The following is a 26,686-nucleotide window of genomic DNA, read 5'->3' as shown; positions in this document are numbered from 1 at the left end:
TTTTATTCACGTTTCCCCCCCAAAATGTTATTTTTCACCCATTTTTTTCCACTTTGAATTTATTTTTTTTCCAACTTGTGTTTCACTTTATTTTTCTCTAAAATGTCGGTGATTATATATTTATTTTCTGTACCTGGTATCGTTTAACATTCCCGGCTCTCGTGTCCCGTTTCCAGGACGTGGGGCTGAACACGGACGTGGTGGGGCCTCAGTTCACGGCGCATTCGTCCTCCGGTCACAGTAAATCCCTGGGGTTTCCCTCCAAACACCACTCCACCCGGGGCCCCTCGCACTCCGGAGCCGACAAGGGCCACAAGTCGATGCAGCCGAAGCACCCAGGTGGTTCTCCGTCCCGTTCCAGGCTGGGCTGGTCCCGGTCAGACTCCTGATCTCTGCTTCTGTCGCCTCCAGAGAACTGCTCCATCTGCGGGATCTTCCGGATCTCCGTGCACTGCGTGACCTGCCTCCAGGGCCTGTGCTCCGAGTGCGATAAGCTCTACCACAGCGGGGCGGAGCGGGCGGGACATCAGCGCACCAAGGTCACCGCCACACTGCCCCCTGGAGCCAAGACCAGGAAGCACAGGCGAGTCCGTCACTCTGTCTGTGGGAGCAACGTGTCCTGGGATTTTGATTGGCTGAGGAAGATGTGATGTCAGTGTTGAACTGGGACAGCAGGGGGCGCTTTATTATAGGCGTGGGGCTGATTAACCCCTTAACTCCCGCCTGAACCGAGCACATTTTCTCCAGTTTGGCTTTACCCCAATCCAAAAGCTTCTGGAAAAAAGCTGTGAAAATAGCAACAAAACTGAGACGAAAACAATGATGGAAATGTGACAAAAACGTGAGAAAACATTGATGAAAAAGTGGCAAAAATGTCACAAAAATGTCACAAGAAATTGACAAAAAATGACAAAAATGTGACAAAAAAAATACAAAAATGCGACAAAAAAAATGACAAAAATGTGACAATTTTTTTTTTTAAATGTGACAAAAAATGACAAAAATGTGACAAAAATGTGATGAAAGTTTGACAAAAAAAACGACAAAAATGTGACAAAAAATTGTCGAAAAAATTACAAAACATTGACAAAAAATTACAAAAAATGACAAAAATGTGACAAAAAATGATGATGGAATGATGGGAAGAAAAAATCTGATGACGTGAGGAAAAAGATCCTCTCGGTTCAGGCGGGAGTTAAGAGGTTAATAAAGGGCTTTCATGTTTAGTTAATACTTCAGAAGGAGCACGTTTTGAAAGACAAAAGTAAAAAATATGAAATGATGAGCTAAAATCTGCAACACAAAATATAAAAATAGGATCTGAGCTGTACAAACGTGTGTCTAATTTTCACTGTGATGTTTCTCCGCTCCCCTGAGGCCGAGGAAGTGGGAGGAGTCATTTTAAAACCATGACTGAGCTCTTTCCAAAGCAAACAAAACAGGAAGTCTCGAAGATATCGGCCTTTTATCTGCGTAAAAACAAAAGTTTACCATCAGTTTTATGTCTTAGAGTTGAGTTTGTGGTCACGTAAAACAGTCGCTATATTTTCCCGACTCAATACATCAACCTTCAAATATTGTTATTGGAACATATTTAATGACTTAATTTGTTGTTGTTGTTGTTAATGCTCTGCAGAGACTCTGGATAATTATCATAGATCTCATATAATAAAGGCTAGATGTCTTAAGGCGGGGTCAGTTCCGGCATCACAGGCGGCCATCTTGCCACAGGGAAGCTTTCTGGCGAGCTCAAGTGAGTGATCAGCACGAACCCAAATCCTTACAAACGTTATTAATGTGGCTTTAATTCTGAATGCTGGAACATGTAGATTATGTTCATATGTTTGCAGTGTCATAACTACATGTCTGACGTTCATAACAAACCAAACTGTTTGAAAATCAGTAGAAAATTGAGCAAGTTATGGTTATTTAAAAGTACATGCACCGTAAAACACAATGTTACGAGTGAGCGAGCTCCCTGTGGCAAGATGGCCGCCGTGTGTGGACGTCGACCTCCATTGGCCAGCAGCGCGTACGAGACATCTAGCCTTTATTATATGATATCTATGGATAATTATGACTTAAACCAAGGCGCTTCTCTTTGGTCCTCATGGCTGGGAGCTGACATTCCTGCAATACCACCCCCTGGTGGCCAGGGGCACATCCACAAGAGTGTATTTTTTTCTAAAAACGGATATGTCTGTCCTAGTGTCTGCGGAAATCGGTTTATGAATGAGAGAGTGAATGGGTGAGTGGTTCCTTGCTGTGAAGCGCATGAGTGGCTAATGTAGGCGGAAAAGCAGGATATAAGTTGATACCATTTACCATAATATGCCCCCATGACAAGGCTGGGGCTGGGTATATTTTTAACCACGCTGGTTTTTGTTCTGTGACAATAAAAAGTTTAAGCCTGAAGCTTTGATTGACAGACTCTGGAGCTCTGGGGAAGCTCAAAGCCACTCTGCCCATAGAGATCACATAATAAAGGCTAGATGTCTCGTACACGCTGCTGACCAATGGAGGTCGACGTCCACACACATTTGTTCTTGTTTATTTTTGTTGAAGGCAACAAATGTCACACTACGGCGTACGATATTCCGTTACCTCTGACATATTGACCCGAAGCATCCTTGATCCAGCCAGTCACTCCTCACCAAACCTGGCTGTAGATCTGGACTCTGCTCCTGACAGAAACTCCTCTCTTTCCTCTCGTCTGCAGCTCGTCATCATGGAAGTGCGTGACGTGCTCCCGGACCAACTCGAGTCAGGACGTCCTGTGTGAGGCGTGTGAGAGTCCGCGCAGAGGCCTCAGCGACCGGGCGGAGGAGAAGCCGCCCGCCTCCATCACCGGTCAGTCGTCCGGCCTTCTGTGCGTCGCTTTAGGTCTCTCACATCTTAAACTTCCCTCCTGGTCTGTTTGGAGCAGAGTGGCAGTGTAAGAGCTGCACCGTGGTGAACTCGGCCAGCAGCGTGTTGTGTGAGGTGTGTGAGCGCCCCCGTCTGGCCACGCGACCTCCCGTCACCCTGTCCCACCCGCCCATCACACCGCCCCGCCCCCCTGCGCCCGTGCTGGGCATGCCCGGAGACCCCGACAGCCAGGTGAGACCACGGGCTCAGACACTTTAGGATTTTAAGATTCATCTGGGCACTTTGGGAGGGTTCGAAGCAGCCAGAGGGAAAACAAAGACAAAACTGATCTTTCTCCCATTTCTCCATCATTACTTTAAGGAATTAGCAACGAGTTTTTCACTTCTACTGAACAATTTGCTCTTGAGTGATAAATAAGTTTATAGGCCGCCAGAAAACGACTAAAAAGAGGGAAAAATTATGATGGAAAAAATAGAGAATTGCCTTGTATGTTTCATGTCCGTGAGTTAGCACATAGCTGATCAGCCGGCGCCGTGATGTTAAACTCTTAACTCCCGCCTGAACCGAGAGCATTTTCTCCAGCTCAGCTTTACCCAAATCCTTTAGGCCAGTGTAACACCTCATTTGAAAGCTAAGATCTACAAAACTCATCTGAATGAATCTTTTTCCTCACGTCATCAGATTTTTTTTTCCATCATTTTTGGGGGTTTTCAACACATTTTTGTAACTTTTTTGTAAATTTTTGGTCAAATTGTTTGTAAATTTGTTGTCAATTTTTTGTCAATTTTTGTATCACATTTTTGCAATTTTTTCATAATTTTTTTGTCAATTCTTTGCCACCTTTTTGTCATTTTTTGTAAAAAAATAAGTGTCCTTTTTTGTCACTTTTTCATCATTTTTTCGTCATTTTTTTGTCACTTTTTTGTCACTTTCTGTCATTTTTTGTCCTTTTTTTGTCCTTTTTTGCCATTTTTTCAGATTTTTTTTGTCAATTTTTGTGACATTTTTGCCACTTTTTCATAATTTATGTGTCAAATTTTTATCAATTTTTTGTCCGTTTTTTGACATTTTTTGTCAGTTTTTTGTCAATGTTTTCTCACTTTTTTGTCACATTTCCATCATTGTTTTCGTCTCAGTTTTGTCGCTATTTTCTCACCTTTTTTCCCAGAAGCTTTTGGATTGGGGTAAAGCCAAACTGGAGAAAATGTGCTCGGTTCAGGTGGGAGTTAAGGGGTTAAACTCTAAATAGTTGACATTTTTGATCAATGCTATAAATACATGTTTTTTTTTTATGTCGGACCCGACACGTGAGGTGGGTGGGACTGTGGAGCTCTATTGCTTTTCCATCATTTTGTTCGTTTTTGTTTTGTTTTGGCTTATTTTTTCATTTTTCTTGGTTTTGTTTATCACCCAATAACCATTATTTTAATGTATCTCAAACAACGTATAATGTAAAACCATGTGCCACTTGTCAACTTTGTGATACAAGTATTCAGTTACTACCCAACACTGCATGTTTGCAAAGGGCTCTAGTCACAGCCTGTCTGTTAAAAGGTGTATTACAGCTTATATCCTGCAGAGGGCGCACCATGTTTATGACCTTTACCTGTAATTTACCTGGCGTCTGCATCATATTTCCTTCCTGTATGTAGAAGATAATAAACATGTTCTGTTTTCAGCCTGAACACTCACGGGTTCCTCTTTTTTCCAGTGGGTTTGCCAGTTCTGCACGTACCTGAACTACTCTCCCGCCACCGTGTGTGAGATGTGCGACCTGCCCCGCCCCGAGCCGCCCCCTCTGAACCGGCGCCCGCCCTCGCCCGTGCGGAGGGTGCCCGCGCTGCCCGTCAAGTCCAAAGACCCCAGCCCGGAGAGCCAGGAGTCAGTGAGGCAGAGGCTCCTGAAGGAGGAGGGGCTGAAGCTCATCCAGCTCATCAGGGTGAGACGCAGCGATGGAGGGGGGCAGGAAATCTACAAGTTTCTCGAAAGAAAGAGCCAAAATAGCGAGGAAAACAAGGCTGAAAATGCAACAAAAAAGTGACAAATAAGCCACAAAAAAGCAACAAAAATGTGACCAAAAGAAGCAATGACGGTGCAACAAAAAAATCACAAAACATTAGGCAAAAGAGCAACAAAAAAGCAACAAAAATGAGATGAAAAAGAATGTGAAAAAAGTGACGACAACACGGCCACAACAGAAGGAAAAAGATCTGTTGACTTTTGTTTTTTAGGCTTAGCTTTCAAATGAGGCGCTACATTGGCCTATAGATTGTAACCTTTTAGATTTGGGTAAAGGTGAATTTGAGAAAATGCACTTAAGGCACGGCAGAGACGAGTGTGTTATTACGTGGAAACAGCGGCTGTTTTTATGAGATGTTTTGTTGACAGAGCGAGACGTCCAGAGATCAGCCCGAATGCAAAATCCCAAAAATTTATGAAAAAATGATGAAAAAGTGGCAAAAATATCACAAAAAATTGAAAAAAAAAATTACAAAAAATGAGAAAAAAAGACAAAAAAATGACCAAAAAAATGACAAATAAATTATGAAAAAATGATGAACATGTGACAAAAAGTGACAAAAAATTTACTATTTGACAAAAAAGTTGCAAAAATTAGTTGCAACCCCCCCGAAAAATGATTGAAATCTGATGACGTGAGGAAAAAGATCCATCTAGATGAGTTTTGTAGATCTTAGCTTTCAAATGAGCCGTTACACTGGCCTACAGGATTTGGGTAAAGCTCAACTGGAGAAAATGCTCTCGGTTCAGGCGGGAGTAAAGAGGTTAAAATAACTTATATTTGAGCAGCATCAGCTTCGTGGTTGTATCAGCTACGCAGCGGCGGCGGAGTGATCTGCGAGAAAATAGTCCCTTAAAATGCGATTGTTCATATGATGCAGGTCAGCTTTATTCCAAACATGATTCTATGGACACAGACATTTATATGGTTAGTCTGGTGTTATAAGTGATTTGCCTCAGGTGCTCTGTGGAGCGGGTCACACTGTTTTTAAAGCAGGCTAGCTGATACCATAGAAATGCACTAGCCTTGCACTAGCCTAGCACCACGAAACTCTTCAAATATAAGAACTGCATGAATTACAAAAAAAAATATCTCCAGAAATCAGCAACACTCTGGATAACGAGGAAATACCAGCTTCTGTTTGATTCTGACGCCAGTGTTCATGTGTGTGCGTCAGGACGGGGAGAAGAAAGGCATCAGCCCGGAGGAGGTGTACACCAGCCTGAGCGTGTCCCAGGACCCTCAGCCCTGGAGGTGGATGAAGTCCGACCTGCCCCGGATCCTGGCTCAGATCCAGAACCTGGTCTGCACCGCGTCCCTGCAGAGCGACTTCAGCCGCAGCAGCGCCGTCAGTGACAAAGGTCCACAAAGGTACCGCTGCTGAGGGAGGTTTTTTTACACCTGCGCTTTGCTGTTTCAGGACACCAACAAGGACAGGTCGAGTGAGAAGGGGATCCAGATTTCTAAATCGGAGGCGAAGCAGGCCTGGCTGACAGCAGGGGGCGACGTTCAGCGAGCGGCCACACAGGCGCTGAGGGACAGGCAGAAGAAGGTACGACTTACTCACTTTGTTCATATTAGACGTCTGTGCAAAGGTGTTTGATGTGTGTCCTGTCGTTTCAGGTGGAGGAGCTGAGTTCTTTGGGATTCTCGGACCTGGCTCAGGTTAGGGCGACTCGGCCTCTTGTAGAAATAACACACTTCAGAACCAACGGCCGCTGCTCTGGTTTGTGGCCACAACACTAGAGGCCGCCATTGCTGTAGTACCTCCATATCGCCACTGGTCCCCCATTGAAAAGCATTGGACTTTGGACAAAACAACTTTAACCCCTTAACTCCCACCTGAACCGAGCACATATTCTCCAGCTTTACCCCAGTCCAAAAGCTTCTGGAAAAAAGGTGTGAAAATAGCAACAAAACTGAGACGAAGACAAGGATGAAAATGTGAAAAAAGTGAGAAACAATGGACGAAAAAGTGACAAAAAATGTACAAAAAAATGACAGAAATGGATAAAAATTTGACAAAAGAGTGAGAAAAATTTGACGAAAAATTGAGAAAAAATGGACAAAAAAGTGATAAGAATTTGACAAAAAAATGTGAATAATTTGACGAAAAAGTGACAAAAAAGTGACAAAAAAATGGACAAAAAAAATCGAAAAATGTGACAAAAAAGTCACGAAAATTTAACAAAAATTTGGAAAAAAATGGACAAAAAAGTGACAAAAAAATGACAAAAAAGTGATAAGAATTTGACAAAAAATTCGAATAATTTGACGAAAAAGTGACAAAAAAGTCACGAAAATTTTACAAAATTTTATTTAGTTTTGTAGATCTTGGCTTTCAAATGAGGCGCTACACTGGCCTACAGGATTTGGGTAAAGCTGAACTGGAGAAAATGCTCTCGGTTCAGGCGGGAGCTAAGAGTTTAAAGCCTGGTCCCAATTTTTTTGGAACAATCTAGAGCTAGATGTTCCTCCTGTGATAACGCTGGGTTAGTTCCAATTAAGGACCGATGCTCTAATATTAGCTTTGATTCCAGCACATTCTCTGTGGCGTTGTTTCAATAAACGTCTGCAATGTCCACTTTCCACCAAGATCTTGTATTGACGATGGGAGAGTGTGGCCACTGCACAAAGCCATCTCCAGCACATCCCAAATAGTCTCAATGGGGTCAAGATCTGGATCAGGTTTACCCCCGATCCACTCTTTTCTTAGGTGGAAGATGTGGAATCTGGGGGAACCCGATCATTCAGGATGTTCAGGTCGTCACTTAGTGTCACTGAACCGAGACCTGACCGACTGGATTAGTCTAAATGTACCTCTCCAAATCTCAGAGGGACTGATTGAAAATAATACAATAATAATGTATTTTTGGGATGAAAGTAAGGCAGCTCATGTTCACTTTTATACTGAAATATCGACCTGTTTCGTTGGTAATGGCAATAGAATATCCTCCATCCCTCTGTAGGTGCAGGAGGTGCTGACCCAGTCCGGGGGCCAGCTCAGGGGGGCTCTGGCCCTGCTGCAGAGGTCCATCCTGGAGCCTTTTCACGAGAGAATCTGGAGCGACGAGCCAGAGCCTGCGGTGGACGTGCACCACCCGGACAAAGACGTGAGGAACAACTTTTCAGAATCAGCAATTTAGGAAGAAAAGCCTCGAGCCTTGAGAAAATGTTGCCAGAACAGGAACATTTAGTTGACATTGTTACTTTAACCCCTTAACTCCCACCTGAACCGAGCACATTTTCACCAGTTTGGCTTTACCCCAGTCCAAAAGCTTCTGGGAAAAAGCTGTGAAAATAGCAACAAAACTGAGACAAAAAACAATGATGGAAATGTGACAAAAAAGTGAGAAAACATTAACAAAAAGTGACGAAAAATTTATGAAAAAGTGGCAAAAATGTCACAAGAAATTGACAAAAAATGGACCAAAAAATGTGACAAAAAATGACAAAAATGTGACAAAATGTGACAAAGAAAATGACAAAAATGTGATAAAAATTGGCCAAAAAAATGACAAAAATGTGTCAAAATGTGACAAGAAAAATGACAAAAAATGTGACAAAAATGTGACAAAAAAATGACAAAAATGTGACAAAAAAAGTGACAAAATGTGATAAAAACTTTACAAAAAATGTGACAAAAAGTGACAAAAATGTGATAAAAATTTGACAAAAAAATGACAAAAAAGTGACAAAAATGACAAAAATGTGATAAAAATTTGACAAAAAATGACAAAAAAATGAAAAAAAAAAAAGTGACAAAAAGTGACAAAATGTGACCAAAAAATTACAAAAAATGTGATTAAAATTTGACAAAAAAATTACAAAAAATTGACAAAAAAATTGACGAAAAAGTTACAAAAATTAGTTGAATACCCAACAAAAAGATCCTCTCGGTTCAGGCTTAAGGTTAAAGGGACTATACGGAGTTTAAAAATGTATTTTCGTCCCTCTACATGTTCCTCCATGTCCTAATGTGTAGAATGAGCTCAGACCTGTTCACCACAACTGCCTCTAAAATCCTGCACTGTCACTCACAAAGTTGTTACTTAAGTTTAAGTTTAAGTTTAATGGTTTTGTATAGCCCAATATCACAACAGAAGTCGCCTCACAGGGCTGCACCAAACATTAAGGCAATTAACGGCACTTTGGGTCTGAAGTGCCGTCATGCAAGAGCTTAATATAGAAGGTGCAGTTACACGTATGACCTGAGGTGGCAGTAGTGAGTATAAAATGGCTAACTTGCCCCTTTAAGAACTGCCTCCTTTGTCATGAGCTTACACAGCAGACACACCTGTTTGGTATTGTTTTTTCCAGCGCATCTGTCGCCGCCTGCTGGCCGTGTACGACCTGCCGAGCTGGGGCCGCTGCGAGCTGGCCCTGTCCCTGCTGCTGGAGGACAGCGCCCCCTACGCCCTGGAGGACGTGGTGCAGGCTGTGAGGGAGTCCCACGACCGGGAGTTCATCAAGAGGGTCCTCGCCAAAGAATGTCCCATCTGCCTCTCCGTCTTCCCACACAGCAAGGTGCGCAAACACATCGACGCCAGGTTTAGCCAATGTTCATTATGACTAAATACTTTAATTTAGTTTTAGTTTGGAGGAAAATGTGAAGCAGTTTTAGTCACATGGACAAAGAACAGAACTGATCTGAAATGATACGAGGCTTTTTCAAACTGAAGTCACATGGTTTTAGTCCCATCATAACACCTGAACGGAGCATATTTTCTCAAGTTTGGCTTTACCCCAGTCCAAAAGCTTCTGGAAAAAAGCTGTGAAAATAGCAACAAAACTGAGACAAAAACAATGATGGAAATGTGACAAAAAAGTGAGAAAACTTTGACAAAAAAGTGACGAAAAATTGATGAAAAAGCGGGCAAAAATGTCACAAAAATGTCACAAGAAATTGACAAAAAATGGAAGAAAAAATGACCAGAAAATGACAAAAATGCAAAAAAATGTGACAAAAATGTGACAAAGATTCAAGAAAAATGCAAAAAAATGTGACAAAAATGTGACAAAGATTCAAGAAAAACGCAACTAAAAAGTGACAAAACTTCAACAAAAATGTGACAAAAATACAAAAAAAATGCAAAAAAAATGTGACAAAAAATGTGACAAAAATTCAAGAAAAACACAACTAAAAAGTGACAAAACTTCAACAAAAATGTGACAAAAATGTGACAGATTCAAGAAAAATGCAACTAAAAAGGGACAAAACTTCAACAAAAATGTGACAAAAATGCAAAAAAAATGCAAAAAAATGTGACAAAAAATGTGACAAAAAATGTGACAAAAAATGTGACAAAAAAGTAACAAAACTTCAACAAAAAAGTGACAAAAATGTGACAAAAACGCAACTAAAAAGTGACAAAAATTCAACAAAGATGTGACAAAATTTCACCAACAAAATGACAAAAACTCAAAAACAAAAAAAAACAAAAAAACATACAAAAGGTGACACAACACAGCAAACACGTGAGGAAAAAAATCAGTTTTGTGGGTCTTAGCTTTCAAATGAGGTGTTACACAGGCCTATAGCCAAAGAGGACAGAAGGCGGGTGGTAAGAGGTTAAGAAAACTTGCCTAACCCCTGGTCTACTGTCTGGTCGACCCGTGCCCCCCCTGTGTCCTCCCTCAGATGCAGTCCCTGACCTCGTGCCAGTGCAGCGTGTGCTGTGGGTGTTTCCAGCAGCACTTCACCATCGCGGTGCGGGACAAACACATCCGGGACATGGTGTGCCCCGTCTGCTGGGAGCCCGACATCAACGACCCCGAGCACCTCAACAGCTACTTCTCCACCTTAGACATTCAGGTAACGCGTGGGTTTCAAACGCTCGGGCCCGGAAACGTGAGCGGAGCTGATGCCAGATGTTTTGTCTGCTGCAGCTTCGCGAGTGTCTGGAGCCAGAGGTTTATGAGCTGTTCCACAAGAAACTGACTGAGCAGGCTCTGATCAAGGACCCCAAGTTCCTGTGGTGCTGCCATGTGAGTGAACCCTCAAACGTCAGAGTCCCTGTGCCCTCGCTTTGCCCTGACTCTGCCCTGACTCCGCCCCCAGTGCTCGTACGGCTTCATCTACGACGGAGACCAGCTCAAAGTCACGTGTTTCCAGTGTCGCAACAGTTTCTGCGCCCAGTGCAAGAAACCGGTCAGTGCCTCCACCTGCAACTTCACTTTTACATGTTCATATTGTTCTGGATCGTCATGTTTTTGCGAGCAGACAACAGCTCTCTTTGTCGGAGCTTGATATTAAGCTTAAAGGCACTGTACCTGATTATTTTAGAGGTATTGGAACCAAATGAGTTCTCCTTTAGTTGCTGTAGAACCTTATGAGAGACCTACAGACCTCGGGTAATAGTGAGGCCGTCCTTCTGTGGACCCCCCACCTGCAGGGGGAGCCATAGGGGCTGGTGTGATTTGGGCAGCTGTTGGCTGTCGGCAAGTGGAAGTAAATGGATGGATGATTGTAAACTCAGGCATATGAGGGATCTAATTACAAAGTGTTTATTTCAAGAACTTGCAGAAGTATTCTAGCATTTCTGTCAAAGTGACCCTGCAAGTTGAGAAATGTGCCAATGAACTCGTCCCTGTGAAGAATTGGGATGGTAAGAATATGTTCAGAAAGTTAGGGATGAGATTGGACCAATGGGCGACTTCTCTATAGTCTTCATGGAGCTGACATTGCTGTAGCACCCCCTTGTGGCCAGGGGCGACTCCAAGAGACACTTGGTAGACAGGATTCTAACGGGACGTCAGACCTCCCTAGAACGGCCTAAAAGCCTGGCTCCAAAGAGTTTATTTTTTCTAAAAATCGCTATGACCCATGTGACAACGCTAGGGCAGGTGAAATATTTTTTATCACGCTGGTTTTTGTTTATCAGCCCGAAATAGTGGAAGCCTTTTCAGTGCTGTTCACTGTCTCCAGAGCCTGTCAATCAAGCTCTGGAGCTCCGTGGAGGCTCCGCCCACCCCACGAGCGCCGGGCTTCCCGCCTTTTTGCCCTTTTAACCTCTTTAACCTTCCACCTGAACCAAGCACATTTTCTCCAGCTTTACCCCAATCCAAAAGCTTCTGGAAAAAAGGTGTGAAAATAGCAACAAAACTGAGACGAAAATAAGGATGAAAATGTGAAAAAAGTGACAAAAAATTTACAAAAAATGTACAAAAAAATGTCAAAAATTTGTCAAAAAACTGAGAATAATTTGACAAAAAAAGTGACAAAAAAATGGACCAAAAAAAATCGATGTGAGGAAAAGATCGATTTACAGGCTGCATCGGAGGAGATTGAGCTGCCATGTAAGTTTCACAGAGGACTCGGGACCTTTACGGTGAATGGGGCTGAATAGGTAATCATCTATCTCTAATTATTACATCTATGGATTGGACACAGCCAACATTTTAATCTAACGGCTTCCTCTTTCATTGCATGTATTAAAAAGAAACAGGTCTGGGGTCTCAGTCAATATTAAACTCTGATGAAGTGAGCCAACATGTTAGCTTGTAAAAACAAACAGTATTTCAGCCTCAAAACGACTTCCATGACTTTGATTGTAATCCTGGGTGTACCTGCAGTGGGAGTCTCAGCACACGGGCCTCACCTGTGAACAGTTCCAGACCTGGAAGAGAGAGAACGACCCGGAGTATCAGAAACAGGGCTTAGCCGGGTATCTACGGGACAACGGCATCAGTGAGTGACACTTTATGGACAGTGTGAGCAGACGACAGTACAGATACTAACTCGGACTAAACCAGGAAGGAGTCAGTAAAAAGGTTTTCAGTAACATTATTATTAAAATGCTCTCCCTCTGTCCAGCGTGTCCAAACTGTCGGTTCCAGTACGCTCTGTCTAAAGGCGGCTGTATGCACTTCTGCTGCTCCCAGTGCAGATACCAGTTCTGCAGCGGCTGTAACAACCCCTTCCACACAGTAAGAGCCCTCCCACCCTCACCACAACCTCCCTCTCCCCAACAGTACAACCCTAAGTACATTCTCTCCTGTTTGTCAGACCTGTGCTGTGGACGAGTGCAGTGTCTCTGGGCTCCACGCGCACCATCCCCGAGACTGTCTGTTCTACCTGAGAGACTGGGAGCCGTCCAGACTACAGGCCCTGCTGCAGGTGAGCTCTGCCTCGGGCCTGGTGTTAAACATCTGTGTCACCAGGCCTGAGCTCTGCCTCGGGCCTGGTGTTAAACATCTGTGTTACCAGGCCTGAGCTCTGCCTCGGGCCTGGGTTAAACATCTGTGTCACCGTCAGTCACTGCAACACTTTTGATCTACTTCCAGAACAATAAAGTGGCGTTCAACACAGAAGCTCCACCTGGGACTCAGACAGGTATGGTTTATGTGTATTTATCTACAGACCAGTGTGGGTGTGTTTAACCTCTTAACTCCCGCCTGAACCGAGAGGATCTTTTTCCTCACGTCATCAGATTTTTTTTTCCATAAGGTTTTTGTTAGGTATTAAACTAATTTCTGTAACTTTTTAGTCATTTTTTTGGTCAAATTTTTATCACATTTTTGTCATTTTTTTGTCACATTTTGGTCCTTTTTTTGTCAATTTTGTATAAATTTTTTGTCATTTTTTTGCAAAATTTTTATCAGTTTTTTTTATCACATTTTTGTCATTTTTTGTCACATTTTTGTCATTTTTTTCGTCAATTTTTTGTCAATTTCTTGTGACATTTTTGTGCCATTTTTGCCACTTTTTCATAAATTTTTCATCACTTTTTTTGTCACATTTCCATCATTGTTTTCGTCTCAGTTTTGTTGCTATTTTCACAGCTTTTTTCCACAAGCTTTTGGACTGGGGTAAAGCCAAACTGGAGAAAATGTGCTTGGTTCAGGTGGGAGTTAAGGTGTTAAATGTCTTATGTATATTTATCTACAGACCAGTGTGGGTGTGTTTAACCTCTTAACCCCCGCCTTAACCAAGCATTTTCAATTTTTTCTCCAGTTCAGCTTTACCCAAATCTAAAAGCCTCAACTGGAGCTTACAGCAAGTGACGGGATTTACGGCTCTTTTCTGGGAGCCAAGTCTTTTGTATCCATTCATTTCAAAGAGCCGTTCAAAAGACTGGCTCTTTATTAATAACTTCAGCCAAAGAACTTTGATTTAAATCATCTTAAAAAGGCTTGATGCAAGTTGGCCATTTTATGCTCACTGCTGCCACCTCAGGTCATACATGTAACTGCACCTTCTATATTAAGCTCGTGCATGACGGCACTTCAGACCCGAAGCAACACCTTTCTGAGTGACAGTGCAGGATTTTAGAGGCAGTTGTGGTGAACAGGTCTGGGCTCTACACCTTAAGACATGGAGTTGTGGAAGACCGACTTTAATCATTGCCAAAACACCATGGGAAGAACCTTTTTATGCCAATGTTTTACATTAGTGGTTCTAAAGTGTCATGGCTTTGGGACCCACCATTACCCAAAGGTGACGAGCTGCAACCCAAATAAAACTGTAAATAGTCATATCGTTTAAAAAACAGACCAATAACATTCATTTGAACTGATTCCATGCAGTTTCCAATGGAAAATGTATAAAATTTCTTTTAGACTCGCGACCCACAGAAAATGAATCATGTTTTACACTATATATATATAATTTATATATAAATAATTTATATATATATATATAGCCAGGAATTCTTTTAAAATACCGACACTATTTCTCACATTTTTAGAATTTGAGCTCATATTTGCATAAATATATTTCTCAAAATCATCTTGGGGGCCAGAGGTTCTGTGTGGAGGGCCGGATCTGGCCCCCGAGCCGAGACGTTGCTGACCCCTGCCTTAGGACATTGCTGAAACATGTAGGGGGAAACTCCGTATAGTCCCTTTAAATCGCAATGGGACAGATTTTTAAAACCTGCAGTTCAATGTGCTTTGGATCGTACTTTTTTTTTATTTTTTATGAATTTATGGAATAAAATCCAAAAATTAGACGGATCAATAGGAGAAAAAACTTTATTTTGCCGCATCCTCCAGCCCTATAGGAGGCGGATTTTCATAAAACAAAAAGACTTCTTTGTCGTCGCTACCCAACACTGGTAACCAGGAAGTAACCAGCCCAAAACATTCCGTGCTCATTTGCATAATTCTGCTCATCCATTCCATCTCAGTGTGACGTCATAGCAACCAGAGAATTCTGAGTGTTGAGAGTATAGGTCAGCCTTCATCACAGCTCATTCCTGTTCAGAGCTTTAGCGAGACAAGACGTATTTAATATTTCTCTTCAAACTGTCAGACACAAACACAAGACTTTTCCGACTGTCATGGAGAATACTCGAGCACTAACGATGTCCCTACAGCAAAAGGTGAACATCAACTACAAGAACGAAGTCTGTGAGGTTTACGAACTCGCAGCGAAACACAGATTGGACGCTTGTTTCCTGGAGCTGAAACAAGACGGTCCAATCCACAGCGCATCCTTCACGTTGCGTTTAACGGTGGGACGTTTAATGGCGGAGGCTCAAGGCCCGACTAAGATCATCGCCAAAACACTCGCCGCACAGGAGATTCTGCCCGAACTACGGCGTCTCCCGCTCCCGGGGAAAACACTGGCCGGAAACTCTGCTCAAAAGGCCAAGCTCTGGAGGAAACTGCCTTCGTTTGAGGCAAACGCTAACCCCATCGTGTGTCTGCATGATTTAGTGACCAAATGGAGAGGAAAGCCTGCAGAGTACAGAGTCGACAACGTGGACAAATCGTTTGAAACCTGGGTCTTCTACGTTAGATTAACTGTAGCAGAGGAGACTGTTGTGGGAGCCGGACTCTCGAAGAAAGAGGCCAAACAAAACGCTGCTGCCAAAATACTGAATGGCTTTGGCTACAACTTCCTCTGTGTCGAGCCAGAAAACACAAAGGAAGAACTTCTTCTTATGACGGAGGTGAGCTCTGTTCCTGCTCAGGACGTCCCTTTCTCCTCAGACCCTCAGGACACCTCAGTACCTGAGGACATCGCAGTACTTCAGGACGCCCCAGTGCCTCAGGACGCCTCAGTACCTGAGGACTCTTCAGTACCTGAGGACACCTCAGTACCTGAGGACATCGCAGTACTTCAGGACACCCCAGTGCCTCAGGACGCCTCAGTACCTGAGGACGCTTCAGTACCTGAGGACACCTCAGTACCTGAGGACATCGCAGTACTTCAGGACACCCCAGTGCCTGAGGACACCTCAGTACCTGAGGACATCGCAGTACTTCAGGACACCCCAGTGCCTCAGGACGCCTCAGTACCTGAGGACGCTTCAGTACCTGAGGACACCTCAGTACCTGAGGACATCGCAGTACTTCAGGACGCCCCAGTGCCTCAGGACGCCTCAGTACCTGAGGACGCTTCAGTACCTGAGGACATCGCAGTACTTCAGGACACCCCAGTGCCTGAGGACACCTCAGTACCTGAGGACATCGCAGTACTTCAGGACGCCCCAGTGCCTCAAGACGCCTCAGTACCTGAGGACGCTTCAGTACCTGAGGACACCTCAGTACCTGAGGACATTGCAGTACTTCAGGACGCCCCAGTGCCTCAGGACGCCCCAGTACCTGAGGACATTGCAGTACTTCAGGACGCCCCAGTGCCTCAGGACGCCCCAGTGCCTGATGACACCTCAGTACGTGAGGACATCGCAGTATTTCAGGACGCCCCAGTGCCTCAGGACGCCCCAGTGCCTGATGACACCTCAGTACCTGAGGACATCGCAGTACTTCAGGACGCCCCAGTGCCTCAGGACGCCTCAGTACCTGAGGACATCGCAGTACTTCAGGACGCCTCAGTACCTGAGGACGCTTCAGTACCTGAGGACGCCTCAGTACCTGAGGACGCCTCAGTACCTGAGGACGCTTCAGTACCTGAGGACGCCTCAGTACCTGAGGACGCCTCAGTACCTGAGGACGCTTCAGTACCTGAGGACACCTCAGTACCTGAGGACATTGCAGTACTTCAGGACGCCCCAGTGCCTCAGGACGCCCCAGTACCTGAGGACATTGCAGTACTTCAGGACGCCCCAGTGCCTCAGGACGCCCCAGTGCCTGATGACACCTCAGTACCTGAGGACATCGCAGTACTTCAGGACGCCCCAGTGCCTCAGGACGCCTCAGTACCTGAGGACATCGCAGTACTTCAGGACGCCCCAGTGCCTCAGGACGCCTCAGTACCTGAGGACGCTTCAGTACCTGAGGACGCCTCAGTACCTGAGGACGCTTCAGTACCTGAGGACACCTCAGTACCTGAGGACATCGCAGTACTTCAGGACACCCCAGTGCCTGAGGACACCTCAGTACCTGAGGACATCGCAGTACTTCAGGACACCCCAGTGCCTGAGGACACCTCAGTACCTGAGGACATCGCAGTACTTCAGGACACCCCAGTGCCTGAGGACACCTCAGTACCTGAGGACATCGCAGTACTTCAGGATGCCCCAGTGCCTCAGGACGCCTCAGTACCTGAGGACGCTTCAGTACCTGAGGACGCTTCAGTACCTGAGGACACTTCAGTACCTGAGGACATCACAGTACTTCAAGACGCCCCAGTGCCTCAGGACGCCTCAGTACCTGAGGACGCTTCAGTACCTGAGGACGCTTCAGTACCTGAGGACATCACAGTACTTCAAGACGCCCCAGTGCCTCAGGACGCCGCAGTACCAGCACGACGAGACGTATTAAATATTTCTCTTCAAACTGTCAGACACAAACACGAGACTTTTCCGACTGACATGGAGAAAACTCAAGCACTAACGATGTCCCTACAGCAAAAGGTGAACATCAACTACAAGAACGAAGTCTGTGAGGTTTACGAACTCGCAGCGAAACACAGATTGGACGCTTGTTTCCTGGAGCTGAAACAAGACGGTCCAATCCACAGCGCATCCTTCACGTTGCGTTTAACGGTGGGAAGTTTAATGGCGGAGGCTCAAGGCCTGACAAAGATCATCGCCAAAACACTCGCCGCACAGGAGATTCTGCCCGAACTACGTCTTCTCCCGCTCCCGGGGAAAACGCTGGCCGGAAACTCCGCACAAAAGGCCAAGCTCTGGAGGAAACTGCCTTTGTTTGAGGCAAACGCTAACCCCATCGTGTGTCTGCATGATTTATTGACCAAATGGAAGGGAAAGCCTGCAGAGTACAAAGTGGACAACGTGGACAAATCGTTTGAAACCTGGGTCTTCTACGTTAGATTAACTGTAGCAGAGGAGACTGTTGTGGCAGCCGGACTCTCGAAGAAAGAGGCCAAACAAAACGCTGCTGCCAAAATACTGAACGGCTTTGGCTACAACTTCCTCTGTGTCGAGCCAGAAAACACAAAGGAAGAACTTCTTCTAATGACGGAGGTGAACTCTGTTCCTGCTCAGGACGTCCCTGTCTCCTCAGACCCTCAGGACACCTCAGTACCTGAGGACATCGCAGTACTTCAGGACGCCCCAGTGCCTCAGGACGCCCCAGTGCCTGAGGACGCTTCAGTACCTGAGGACACCTCAGTACCTGAGGACATCGCAGTACTTCAGGACGCCCCAGTGCCTGAGGACGCTTCAGTACCTGAGGACACCTCAGTACCTGAGGACATCGCAGTACTTCAGGACGCCCCAGTGCCTGAGGACACCTCAGTACCTGAGGACATCGCAGTACTTCAGGACGCCCCAGTGCCTGAGGACACCTCAGTACGTGAGGACATCGCAGTACTTCAGGACGCCCCAGTGCCTGAGGACACCTCAGTACCTGAGGACACCGCAGAACCTCAGGACACCTCAGTACCTGAGGACACCGCAGAACTTCAGGACGCTTCAATACCTGAGGATGCCCCAGAAGTGGAGCTGAACGCTCAGCTCGCGCTGGAACTGCAGCAGCTGTTGGCAGATGTTCAGCCCTTGTTGGACTTCATGGGGGTGGAAACCAACCCCGAGACTCTCTGCAGTTTAGTTCAATCTCCACTCGAAGGGAAAACAGAGACCAGTCCACCAGCGCCGGACGCAACCGATGTGGACACTTTACCCAAAGACAATGATCAAGGAAAGAGGTCAGCAGTGAAGAGAAGTGTCTTCACGGTGGTGGTCAGCATGGCTACTGTTGACCCAGCAGAAAGAGTTGGAGAGGATGAGGTCCACGTTCTTGGAGGGAGAGATGTATCTACTTCTTCCCTCCTCAGTAACGCTCATGAACCAGCTGAACCCGTGGGAGAGGACAGTGTCCTCACTCCTGAGGAGAAGGATCCACCTGGCTTTACCTCTTCCAGTGGACGTCCGGTGTCCGACATTCTCGCTCACGCGCTGGTCAAGAAAGTGCTTAAATTGGCCGGATCGCACAACAGACAGGACAGTGTGCAGATGGCCGTCAACCTGAGTGAGAAGATCAAGAAACAGCTGATCGTTGGTGGAGGATGTGACATCAGCTTGAAAGACCTGAAGAAGATTGGAAAAACAGCAGCTAAACAGCTGGTGTTGGAGCACGGCTCGGCCCGCGCTCTCCTGAAGGCAGGACAGGACACTTGTGAAGAAGATGTGGTGAAGCATCTAAACATTGAGCTCAAAGCCTTCCTAAACCGGCCTAAACCGCTCTCAACTCGCTTCTTCACCAGACTCGGGAGGGCTTTCTGCTTCTGCTAAGATCATTTCTACAAGCACAGTTTTATTGAAGGATGAAAATGTGATGAAAATACGACGAAAGAGCAACAAAAAAAGTGAGAAAACCAAGATGAAAACTAAAAAAACAAAACAAAAAGTTATGAAAAACCCACAAAAAAAGCAACAATAACACAACAAAAAGGTGAGATAGAGACATAGGTTTATACTAGTTTACAGTTTTCAAATGTTGCCCTGGAAAATGCTGGCATTGTCGTGGCGCCATCTCTGCCCTGGAGGTCCAGGCGGCGCTGGAGCTCAGCCATGGAGACCATGACCTTTGACAAATGGTCTCAACTTCTTTCCACCTACATTAGGCTCAAAGCGCTTTACAGTGAGGATCCACTCACTCACTCACACTCTCATTCATGCACCAGTGTGCGCAGACACTGGAGGCCAGGTGGGTGAAGTGTCTTGCCCAAGGACACAACGACAGCGTGCATCTTCAGGAGGCGGGATGAACCCCCAACCCTCCGATCATGAGATGACCCGCTCTACCAACTGAATCACTGTTGCCCCTTCTTTTTCTTTCTTTCTTCCTTCCTCGCTTTCTTTCTTTCTTTCTGCTTCCTTGCTTCCTGGCTTGCTTCCTTGCTTGCTTCCTGGCTTGCTTCCTTGCTTCCTGGCCTGCTTCCTTGCTTCCTGGCTTGTTTCCTGGCTTCCTGTTTGCTTCCTGGCTTGTTTCCTGGCTTACTTCCTGGCTTGCTTCCTGGCTTGCTTCCTGGCTTGTTTCCTGGCTTACTTCCTGGCTTGCTTCCTGGCTTGCTTCCTGGCTTGCTTCCTTCCTTGCTTCCTGGCTTGCTTCCTTCCTTCCTTTCTTTTCGTTTGGGGCGACAGTAGTGCAGGTGGTTGAGCGCGTCGTCTCGTGGTCGGAAAGTCGGGGGTTCAAATCCCAGCTCCCGCAGATGCACACTGTCATCGTGTCCTTGGGCAAGACACTTCCCCCTCCTTGCCTCCAGTGTCTGTGTACATTGGTGTATGAATGAGAGCGTGAATGGGTGACTGGTTCCTTTCCTTTAAAGCGCTTTGGGCCTGATGAAGATGGAAAAGCGCTTGTTCGAGACCATTAACCATTATTGATTTCATTCTGTACGTCAGGGCGTGGTCTCCTGGCCCCAGAGTCAGGACTAAACACGGTAGAATGCACGTGATTGAGGACTTTGTGGCCTTTCACAGCTGGAGAATTTGGGTTTTTCTGTCAACTTCACATAATGCTATTTATCGGATTAATTCATCAGATTAGCCAGTTTACATAATAGATTAGACATTATTGCATCAGATTATGATCGGGTTCCTCATATTAACCAGTGGTTCTTAAATGGTTCGGCTTCAGGACCCACTATTACCCGAGGACAAGGGTCCTTTTGGCATCATGTCCAGGATCCGGACTCATGCAGCCAATGCTCTTAGAAATGTTTTCATCTTTCATTTTCAGTCCATTATTTTTTCTGTTCAAACTGTGACATTTCTGTATATAACATTGTATTTCCTACACAGGTTTTTATTAAATTATTATTTTATTATTTTATTATTATTGTATTATTTTATTTTTATTTTATTTTATTTTATTTTATTATTATATTATTATTATTTTATTATTATTTTTATTTTATTATTAACAAGCTGTAAATGATAATAAACAGTAAAAAAAATAAAAATAAACAGCCCAATAACAGACTCCTGTAGTGTTTCCAAGCCATTTCATATGGAACATTTTTCTAAAAAGTAGTTGGGAATCACTGATATAAATAAAGTCACTGAAAGTATTTTATCGGACTCTCTTTATAATTTATATTCCTGTTTTAAAGATTGTATTTGCTCTTGCCTTGACTTGGCTTCAGATACTGTATATAAAAATATAAAATAGTCCTTACACTCGTCCCGCGGCCCAGAGAAGTGACCGCGTGAACTCCTGGATGGCGCTTTGGCTTTGGGTAAATGCGATAAACGTCAGATGAAGTCGTCCTGATTGAGTTCAGGTGCAGTTAGCCAGTTCACTCAATTTTAAACCAAAATAAAAGGATCAGCTCCGTATTTGACAGTGATGGGATTCACGACTCTTTATTGGGAGCCGAGTCTGATCCGGACAATTCATTTTCAGTGTGTTTTGCTTTGACTTTAGTGCAGAAAGCTTCACTTGTGTCGCCTGCTCCGCTGTTGGGCTGATTCTTGTTTGTTTGGGGGAGTTCTGGGTAAAATTGACTGAAAAAAGATCTGGCTCTTTTCACAATTGAGATGCGGTTCTAACCGTTCACCTAAAACAGCCGTTCAAAAGAGCCGCTCGGTCATGAACGTCACAGCACTACTTACAGCCTATACAATGAAACTCATGGATGGTTTTGTGTCTCAGGCTTTGAATCACTGACATTAATCTCAGAGACCTGGGATGATTAGTTTTCAGGTTAGGCCCAGTTAAGGAAAAAACTACTGAAAAAGGATGTTCCACTTTATGAAGCAGATCATCATTTTCAAGCAATAAGGGAAAGAAAAAGGATCTCTCTGCTGATGAAAAGTGTGAAAGATTAAGCGTAATCATCGTACTGTTAAGAGATTTGTGGCTGATTCAAAGCACACACGGGTTTGTGCAGATAAAGGCACAATGAGGACGGTTTCTGCCAGACAAATACATCAGATTAAGAGAACAGTAACAGGTATATGAAGCTGCTGGTGCCTCTGGAGTCTCCCGAACATGAAGGTGTAGGACCCTCCAGAGGCTGCAGTTGTGCATAAACCTTCTATCCGGCCTCCCCTAAACTGTTATTGAAGCTGAAGCAGAAACGGCTGCAGTGGCTCAGAAATACATGGACTCATTTTCAAACAGTCTTGTTCACTGATGAGGCCGTGTGACCCTGGATGGTCAGATGGATGGAGTAGTGGATGGTTGGTGAATGGCCACAATGTCCCAACAAGGCTGTGACGTCAGTAAGGAGGGGGCGGAGTCATGTTTTGGGCCAGAATCATGGGGAGAGAGCTGGTCGGCCCCTTTAGGATCCCTGAAGGTGTGAAAATGACCTCTTTCTGACTGATCACCTTCTTCTATGGTACAAAAAGAAGAGCCGTGCTTTCCCGAACAAAATCATCTTCATGTTTTTGTCGCTGTTTTGAAGCTTCTTTCAAGAACCCTTAGAATTGGGCCTGGACAAACTGGACAGAACATGTGGTCAGTTCAGGTGGAGGTTAAGAGGTTAAATGTCTTGTGTCTTTATCAACAGGCCAGTGTGGGGTGCTGGAGCAGAAGGACGAGGGTGGGCAGCAGTCGGACTCGGCCTGTGGAACTCAGACTCAGCCTGGTCACGCCGGGCTCTGCGAGTGAGAACAATTACACTTTACATTTCAGATTATTAACAGTAAGTCCCTTTGGAAACATGTTCAGATATTGCGCTGCTACTGCAATTGTCAATGTCAGCTGCTTATTAGTAAAAAGTCAAGTCAAAAATCCTACTTTAAAAGCCTGGGGGATGATGTAAGAGGCACAGAACACCAGTCAGTCCTCTGTCAGCCAGCCACAGGGCAGCTTCAGAAGTGACTTTTATTCTCCAAACCCCCTTTATGTTCATGTAACTTTCAGGAAGCACTACCGGGAGTACCTGGTGAGCCTCATCAACAGCAGCTCCCTGGACCCGGCTCCTCTGTACAACTCCACAGAGCTGCTCCTGGCCTGCAGGAGGTACAAGGTGGACGAGGGCCGGCGAGACGGAGAGGACAACCTGAGCTACTACACGCGACTTCTGCAGGTCCGTCCGACCCTCCTCTGATCCACCTGAACCTCCTCTGATGCATCTGACCCTCCTTTGATCCATCTGACCCTCCTCTGCTCCATAAGACCCTCCTCTGCTCCACATGACCCTTTGCTCTGCTCCATCTGACCCTCCTCTGATCCACATGACCCTCCTCTGCTCCATAAGACCCTCCTCTGCTCCACCTGACCCTCCTTTGATCCATCTGACCCTCCTCTGCTCCACCTGACCCTCCTTTGATCCATCTGACCCTCCTCTGCTCCACCTGACCCTCCTTTGATCCATCTGACCCTCCTCTGCTCCACATGACCCTTTGCTCTGCTCCATCTGACCCTCCTCTGATCCACATGACCCTCCTCTGCTCCATCTGACCCTCCTCTGCTCCACATGACCCTCCTCTGCTCCATAAGACCCTCCTCTGCTCCACATGACCCTCCTCTGCTCCACATGACCCTCCTCTACTCCACCTGACCCTCCTCTGCTCCACATGACCCTCCTCTACTCCATCTGACCCTCCTCTACTCCACATGACCCTCCTCTTCTCCACCTGACCCTCCTCTGCTCCATAAGACCCTCCTCTGCTCCATAAGACCCTCCTCTGCTCCACATGACCCTCCTCTGCTCCACATGACCCTCCTCTACTCCACCTGACCCTCCTCTGCTCCACATGACCCTCCTCTACTCCATCTGACCCTCCTCTACTCCACATGACCCTCCTCTTCTCCACCTGACCCTCCTCTGCTCCATAAGACCCTCCTCTGCTCCATAAGACCCTCCTCTTCTCCACCTGACCCTCCTCTGCTCCATAAGACCCTCCTCTGCTCCACATGACCCTCCTCTTCGTCCCATCTCACCCTGACGTTTCTCTCTCCGCAGAAACTCATGGACGAGGTGCCGCTGGGAGACAAGGTGCCGCGCAAAAAGGCCTGAGGAACAAACTGGGATTAAAGCTGTAAAATCCACATGAACGGCTGATGTTTACGGCGCGGCTGATGCCGAACACGTCGCTGTGTTTAATGTTCCCCTGCTGCTCCACACTGACAACACTGTACAGAGATGTGACCAACGCTGATCCACGACTCAATGCTTTAGCCGACAAATGTAGATTCACAAAATGACTATTCACTTCTGTGGACAATCAGTTTAAAGTGGACGTATCCTGCACTACTTAAAAAGATCATTCTTCTTTAGAACAGAAATCACAGAGACGCCTTTAGCTCTGAGCCTGTTCCTTCATATTTAGTTTGACAAATGAATAGGGAAGCCGGCGGCAAGACTAACCTATGGTGAAGGAACAAACTCACATATATTCAAAACTGTGGGAGAAACAAGCAAAACACTGCTCCAGGTGTTTTTGATGAGAGAATGATGGTTAAAGGTTTTGCAGGACATGTCTGCTTTACATTTACTGATGAAATGAATGGATGCACAGATTGATTCTCTGTTTACTTTTATTAAACGCTCTGCAACAATGTTCTGTTCGTTTGAGTGGTTTGAACTGTGGCTTAGTGGTTAGAGCCTTTCACTGGTTTACATCGTCAGAAAAATCAATATTCAGTGGGAGGGAATCTTGTTTGTACATAATATGATGCAAGTCACACCCACAGAAAGGGAGGGGGTTCATTGTGAGGCCACGCCCCCTTTGCTCTGCCCAATCCCGTCAGACCTTGGAAGCTCAGCAGGGAGGGGCCCGGCAGGACTTGGATGGGAGACCGTTTGGAAACATCAGGAAGCCTCGCGAATGGAGTGAGTGAGTGGTTGGTGGTCGGAGGGGCAGATGGTGCAGACTGGTAACCTCGCTTCCGTCAGTCTACCCCAGGGCAGCTGTGGCTACAATAGTAGCGTCCCACCACCGAGTATGGAGTGACTGAATAGTGCAATGTAAATGTCTTTGAGTGTCCAGAAAAGCGCTATATTAAGTAACTTAATATAGTTTAGTTTAGTTAATATAGTTAACTTAACTCCCACCTGAACCGAGCACATTTTCTCCAGTTTGGCTTTACCCCAGTCCAAAAGCTTCTGGAAAAAAGTTGTGAAAATAGCGACAGAACTGAGATGAAAAAAATGATGGAAATGTGACAAAAAAGTGACAAAAAAAGATAAAAATGACGAAAAAAATGACAAAAAAAATGACAAAAATTTATGAAAAAGTGCCAAAAATATGAGAAAAATGTGGGAAAAAAAGGGGAAAAAATGAGTTGAATACCCCCAAAAAATGATGGAAAAAAAATCTGATGACGTGAGGAAAAAGATCCATTTAGATTTGGTTTTCATGTTCTTTATTATTATTCCTCTTCCATCTTTTTCCCGATTTTCTCCAGCTTTCAGCACCTTCATGCTTTGTGCAATTTATGCAAGTTATGCATCAAAATGTTCCGCATGTTGAGGAGAAGGTGCTATTACTTTTGGGACTTCTGCAACTTGCGGTTTTTCCGCAATCGGCCAAAATGTCGGAGATTTTTCCCATTGACTTATAATGGGGCTGCCGCAAATCCATGCTTTTCTGCACTTTTTTCTGCATTTTCTGCAATTTCTCCACTTTGTGCATGTTCAGCTTCTGCAACTTGTGGGTTTTGAGAAAAAATTGGCCTTCTGCAGATTTCCAGTTTTTTTATACGAGAGTTTGAAATGTTTGCATTGGTGTGTATGTGGGGAATCCAGCCAATGGGGAGACTCCAGGCCTTTCAGCCATTTGTGCAGCTTCTGCCAATCAAGCACTGAGGCCATTTCAACAGTTTGACCAGTTTATGGAATTTAAAAGTTTATGCAATATTAACAATTTATGCAAATTACCACTTTATGCATTTTAAACCGTTTATGCAACTTAAGAGTTTATGCCATTTAGGATTTATGAATTTTAAAGAGTTTATGCAATTTACATAATTTATGCAAATTAACCCATTCATGCATTTTACCACTTTATGCAGTTTATGCAACATGACATTTTATGCAGTTTATGCAAATAAGATTATGCAAATTTAGCAATTTATGCAATTTGAACAGTTTATGCAATTTCTGCATTCGCTTCCCGCAATTCCGCAGTCAATCGCAATGGCGCAGCCATTGCATTTCTAGTTATTATTATTATTATTATTATTCACTCCATGCCGATGAGCAGTGTTCATTTAAACATATTTTAATTTAGTTTTAATCTTAGTCTTTTGACGAAAATGTAATTCAATTTTAGTCGAGATTTAGTAGAAAAATATGTTCAATTTTAGTCGTTTTAGTCGACTAAAATTTCAGGTAAGTTTAGTCGACTTTGCATTCATAATATTCATTATAATCATGTTTAATCCTCTGCTTCATGGAGCTGCTCCTTTGGCCGAGGATTTACATATGAGGCTCTTTCCACTGTCAGTGGAAGTTTGGATGATTTTAGTCGCTCCTTCTCATTTTTATTCAGTCTTATTTTAGTCGACTAAAATATCTGGAAATTT

General features: G+C 44.8%; 1 protein-coding gene across 1 annotated transcript in view; it reads left to right on the top strand.

Moving 5' to 3' along the window:
• The window catches only part of LOC306966798 (E3 ubiquitin-protein ligase RNF31-like), a gene marked incomplete at its 3' end in the record, with an annotated part of 31,615 nt that extends 7,439 nt beyond the window's left edge, over positions 1–24,176 (top strand). Inside the window, exons 6-25 of the mRNA XM_079561614.1 lie at positions 177–339; positions 412–599; positions 2,670–2,850; positions 2,927–3,099; positions 4,580–4,807; positions 6,066–6,236; positions 6,309–6,440; positions 6,512–6,553; positions 7,858–8,001; positions 9,209–9,415; positions 10,530–10,703; positions 10,778–10,876; positions 10,950–11,039; positions 12,464–12,578; positions 12,705–12,817; positions 12,897–13,007; positions 13,175–13,223; positions 22,722–22,818; positions 23,078–23,243; positions 24,123–24,176. Coding sequence (XP_079417740.1) covers positions 177–339; positions 412–599; positions 2,670–2,850; positions 2,927–3,099; positions 4,580–4,807; positions 6,066–6,236; positions 6,309–6,440; positions 6,512–6,553; positions 7,858–8,001; positions 9,209–9,415; positions 10,530–10,703; positions 10,778–10,876; positions 10,950–11,039; positions 12,464–12,578; positions 12,705–12,817; positions 12,897–13,007; positions 13,175–13,223; positions 22,722–22,818; positions 23,078–23,243; positions 24,123–24,176 — 2,697 coding nt within the window. The remainder of the gene's footprint in view (positions 1–176; positions 340–411; positions 600–2,669; positions 2,851–2,926; positions 3,100–4,579; positions 4,808–6,065; positions 6,237–6,308; positions 6,441–6,511; positions 6,554–7,857; positions 8,002–9,208; positions 9,416–10,529; positions 10,704–10,777; positions 10,877–10,949; positions 11,040–12,463; positions 12,579–12,704; positions 12,818–12,896; positions 13,008–13,174; positions 13,224–22,721; positions 22,819–23,077; positions 23,244–24,122) is intronic.
• Positions 24,177–26,686: the final 2,510 nt, after the last annotated feature.

This window comes from Gobius niger, assembly GCF_951799975.1.
Source record: "Gobius niger genome assembly, chromosome: 8".
Lineage (NCBI taxonomy): Eukaryota > Metazoa > Chordata > Actinopteri > Gobiiformes > Gobiidae > Gobius > Gobius niger.
This window is presented reverse-complemented; position numbering and strand designations above follow the sequence as displayed.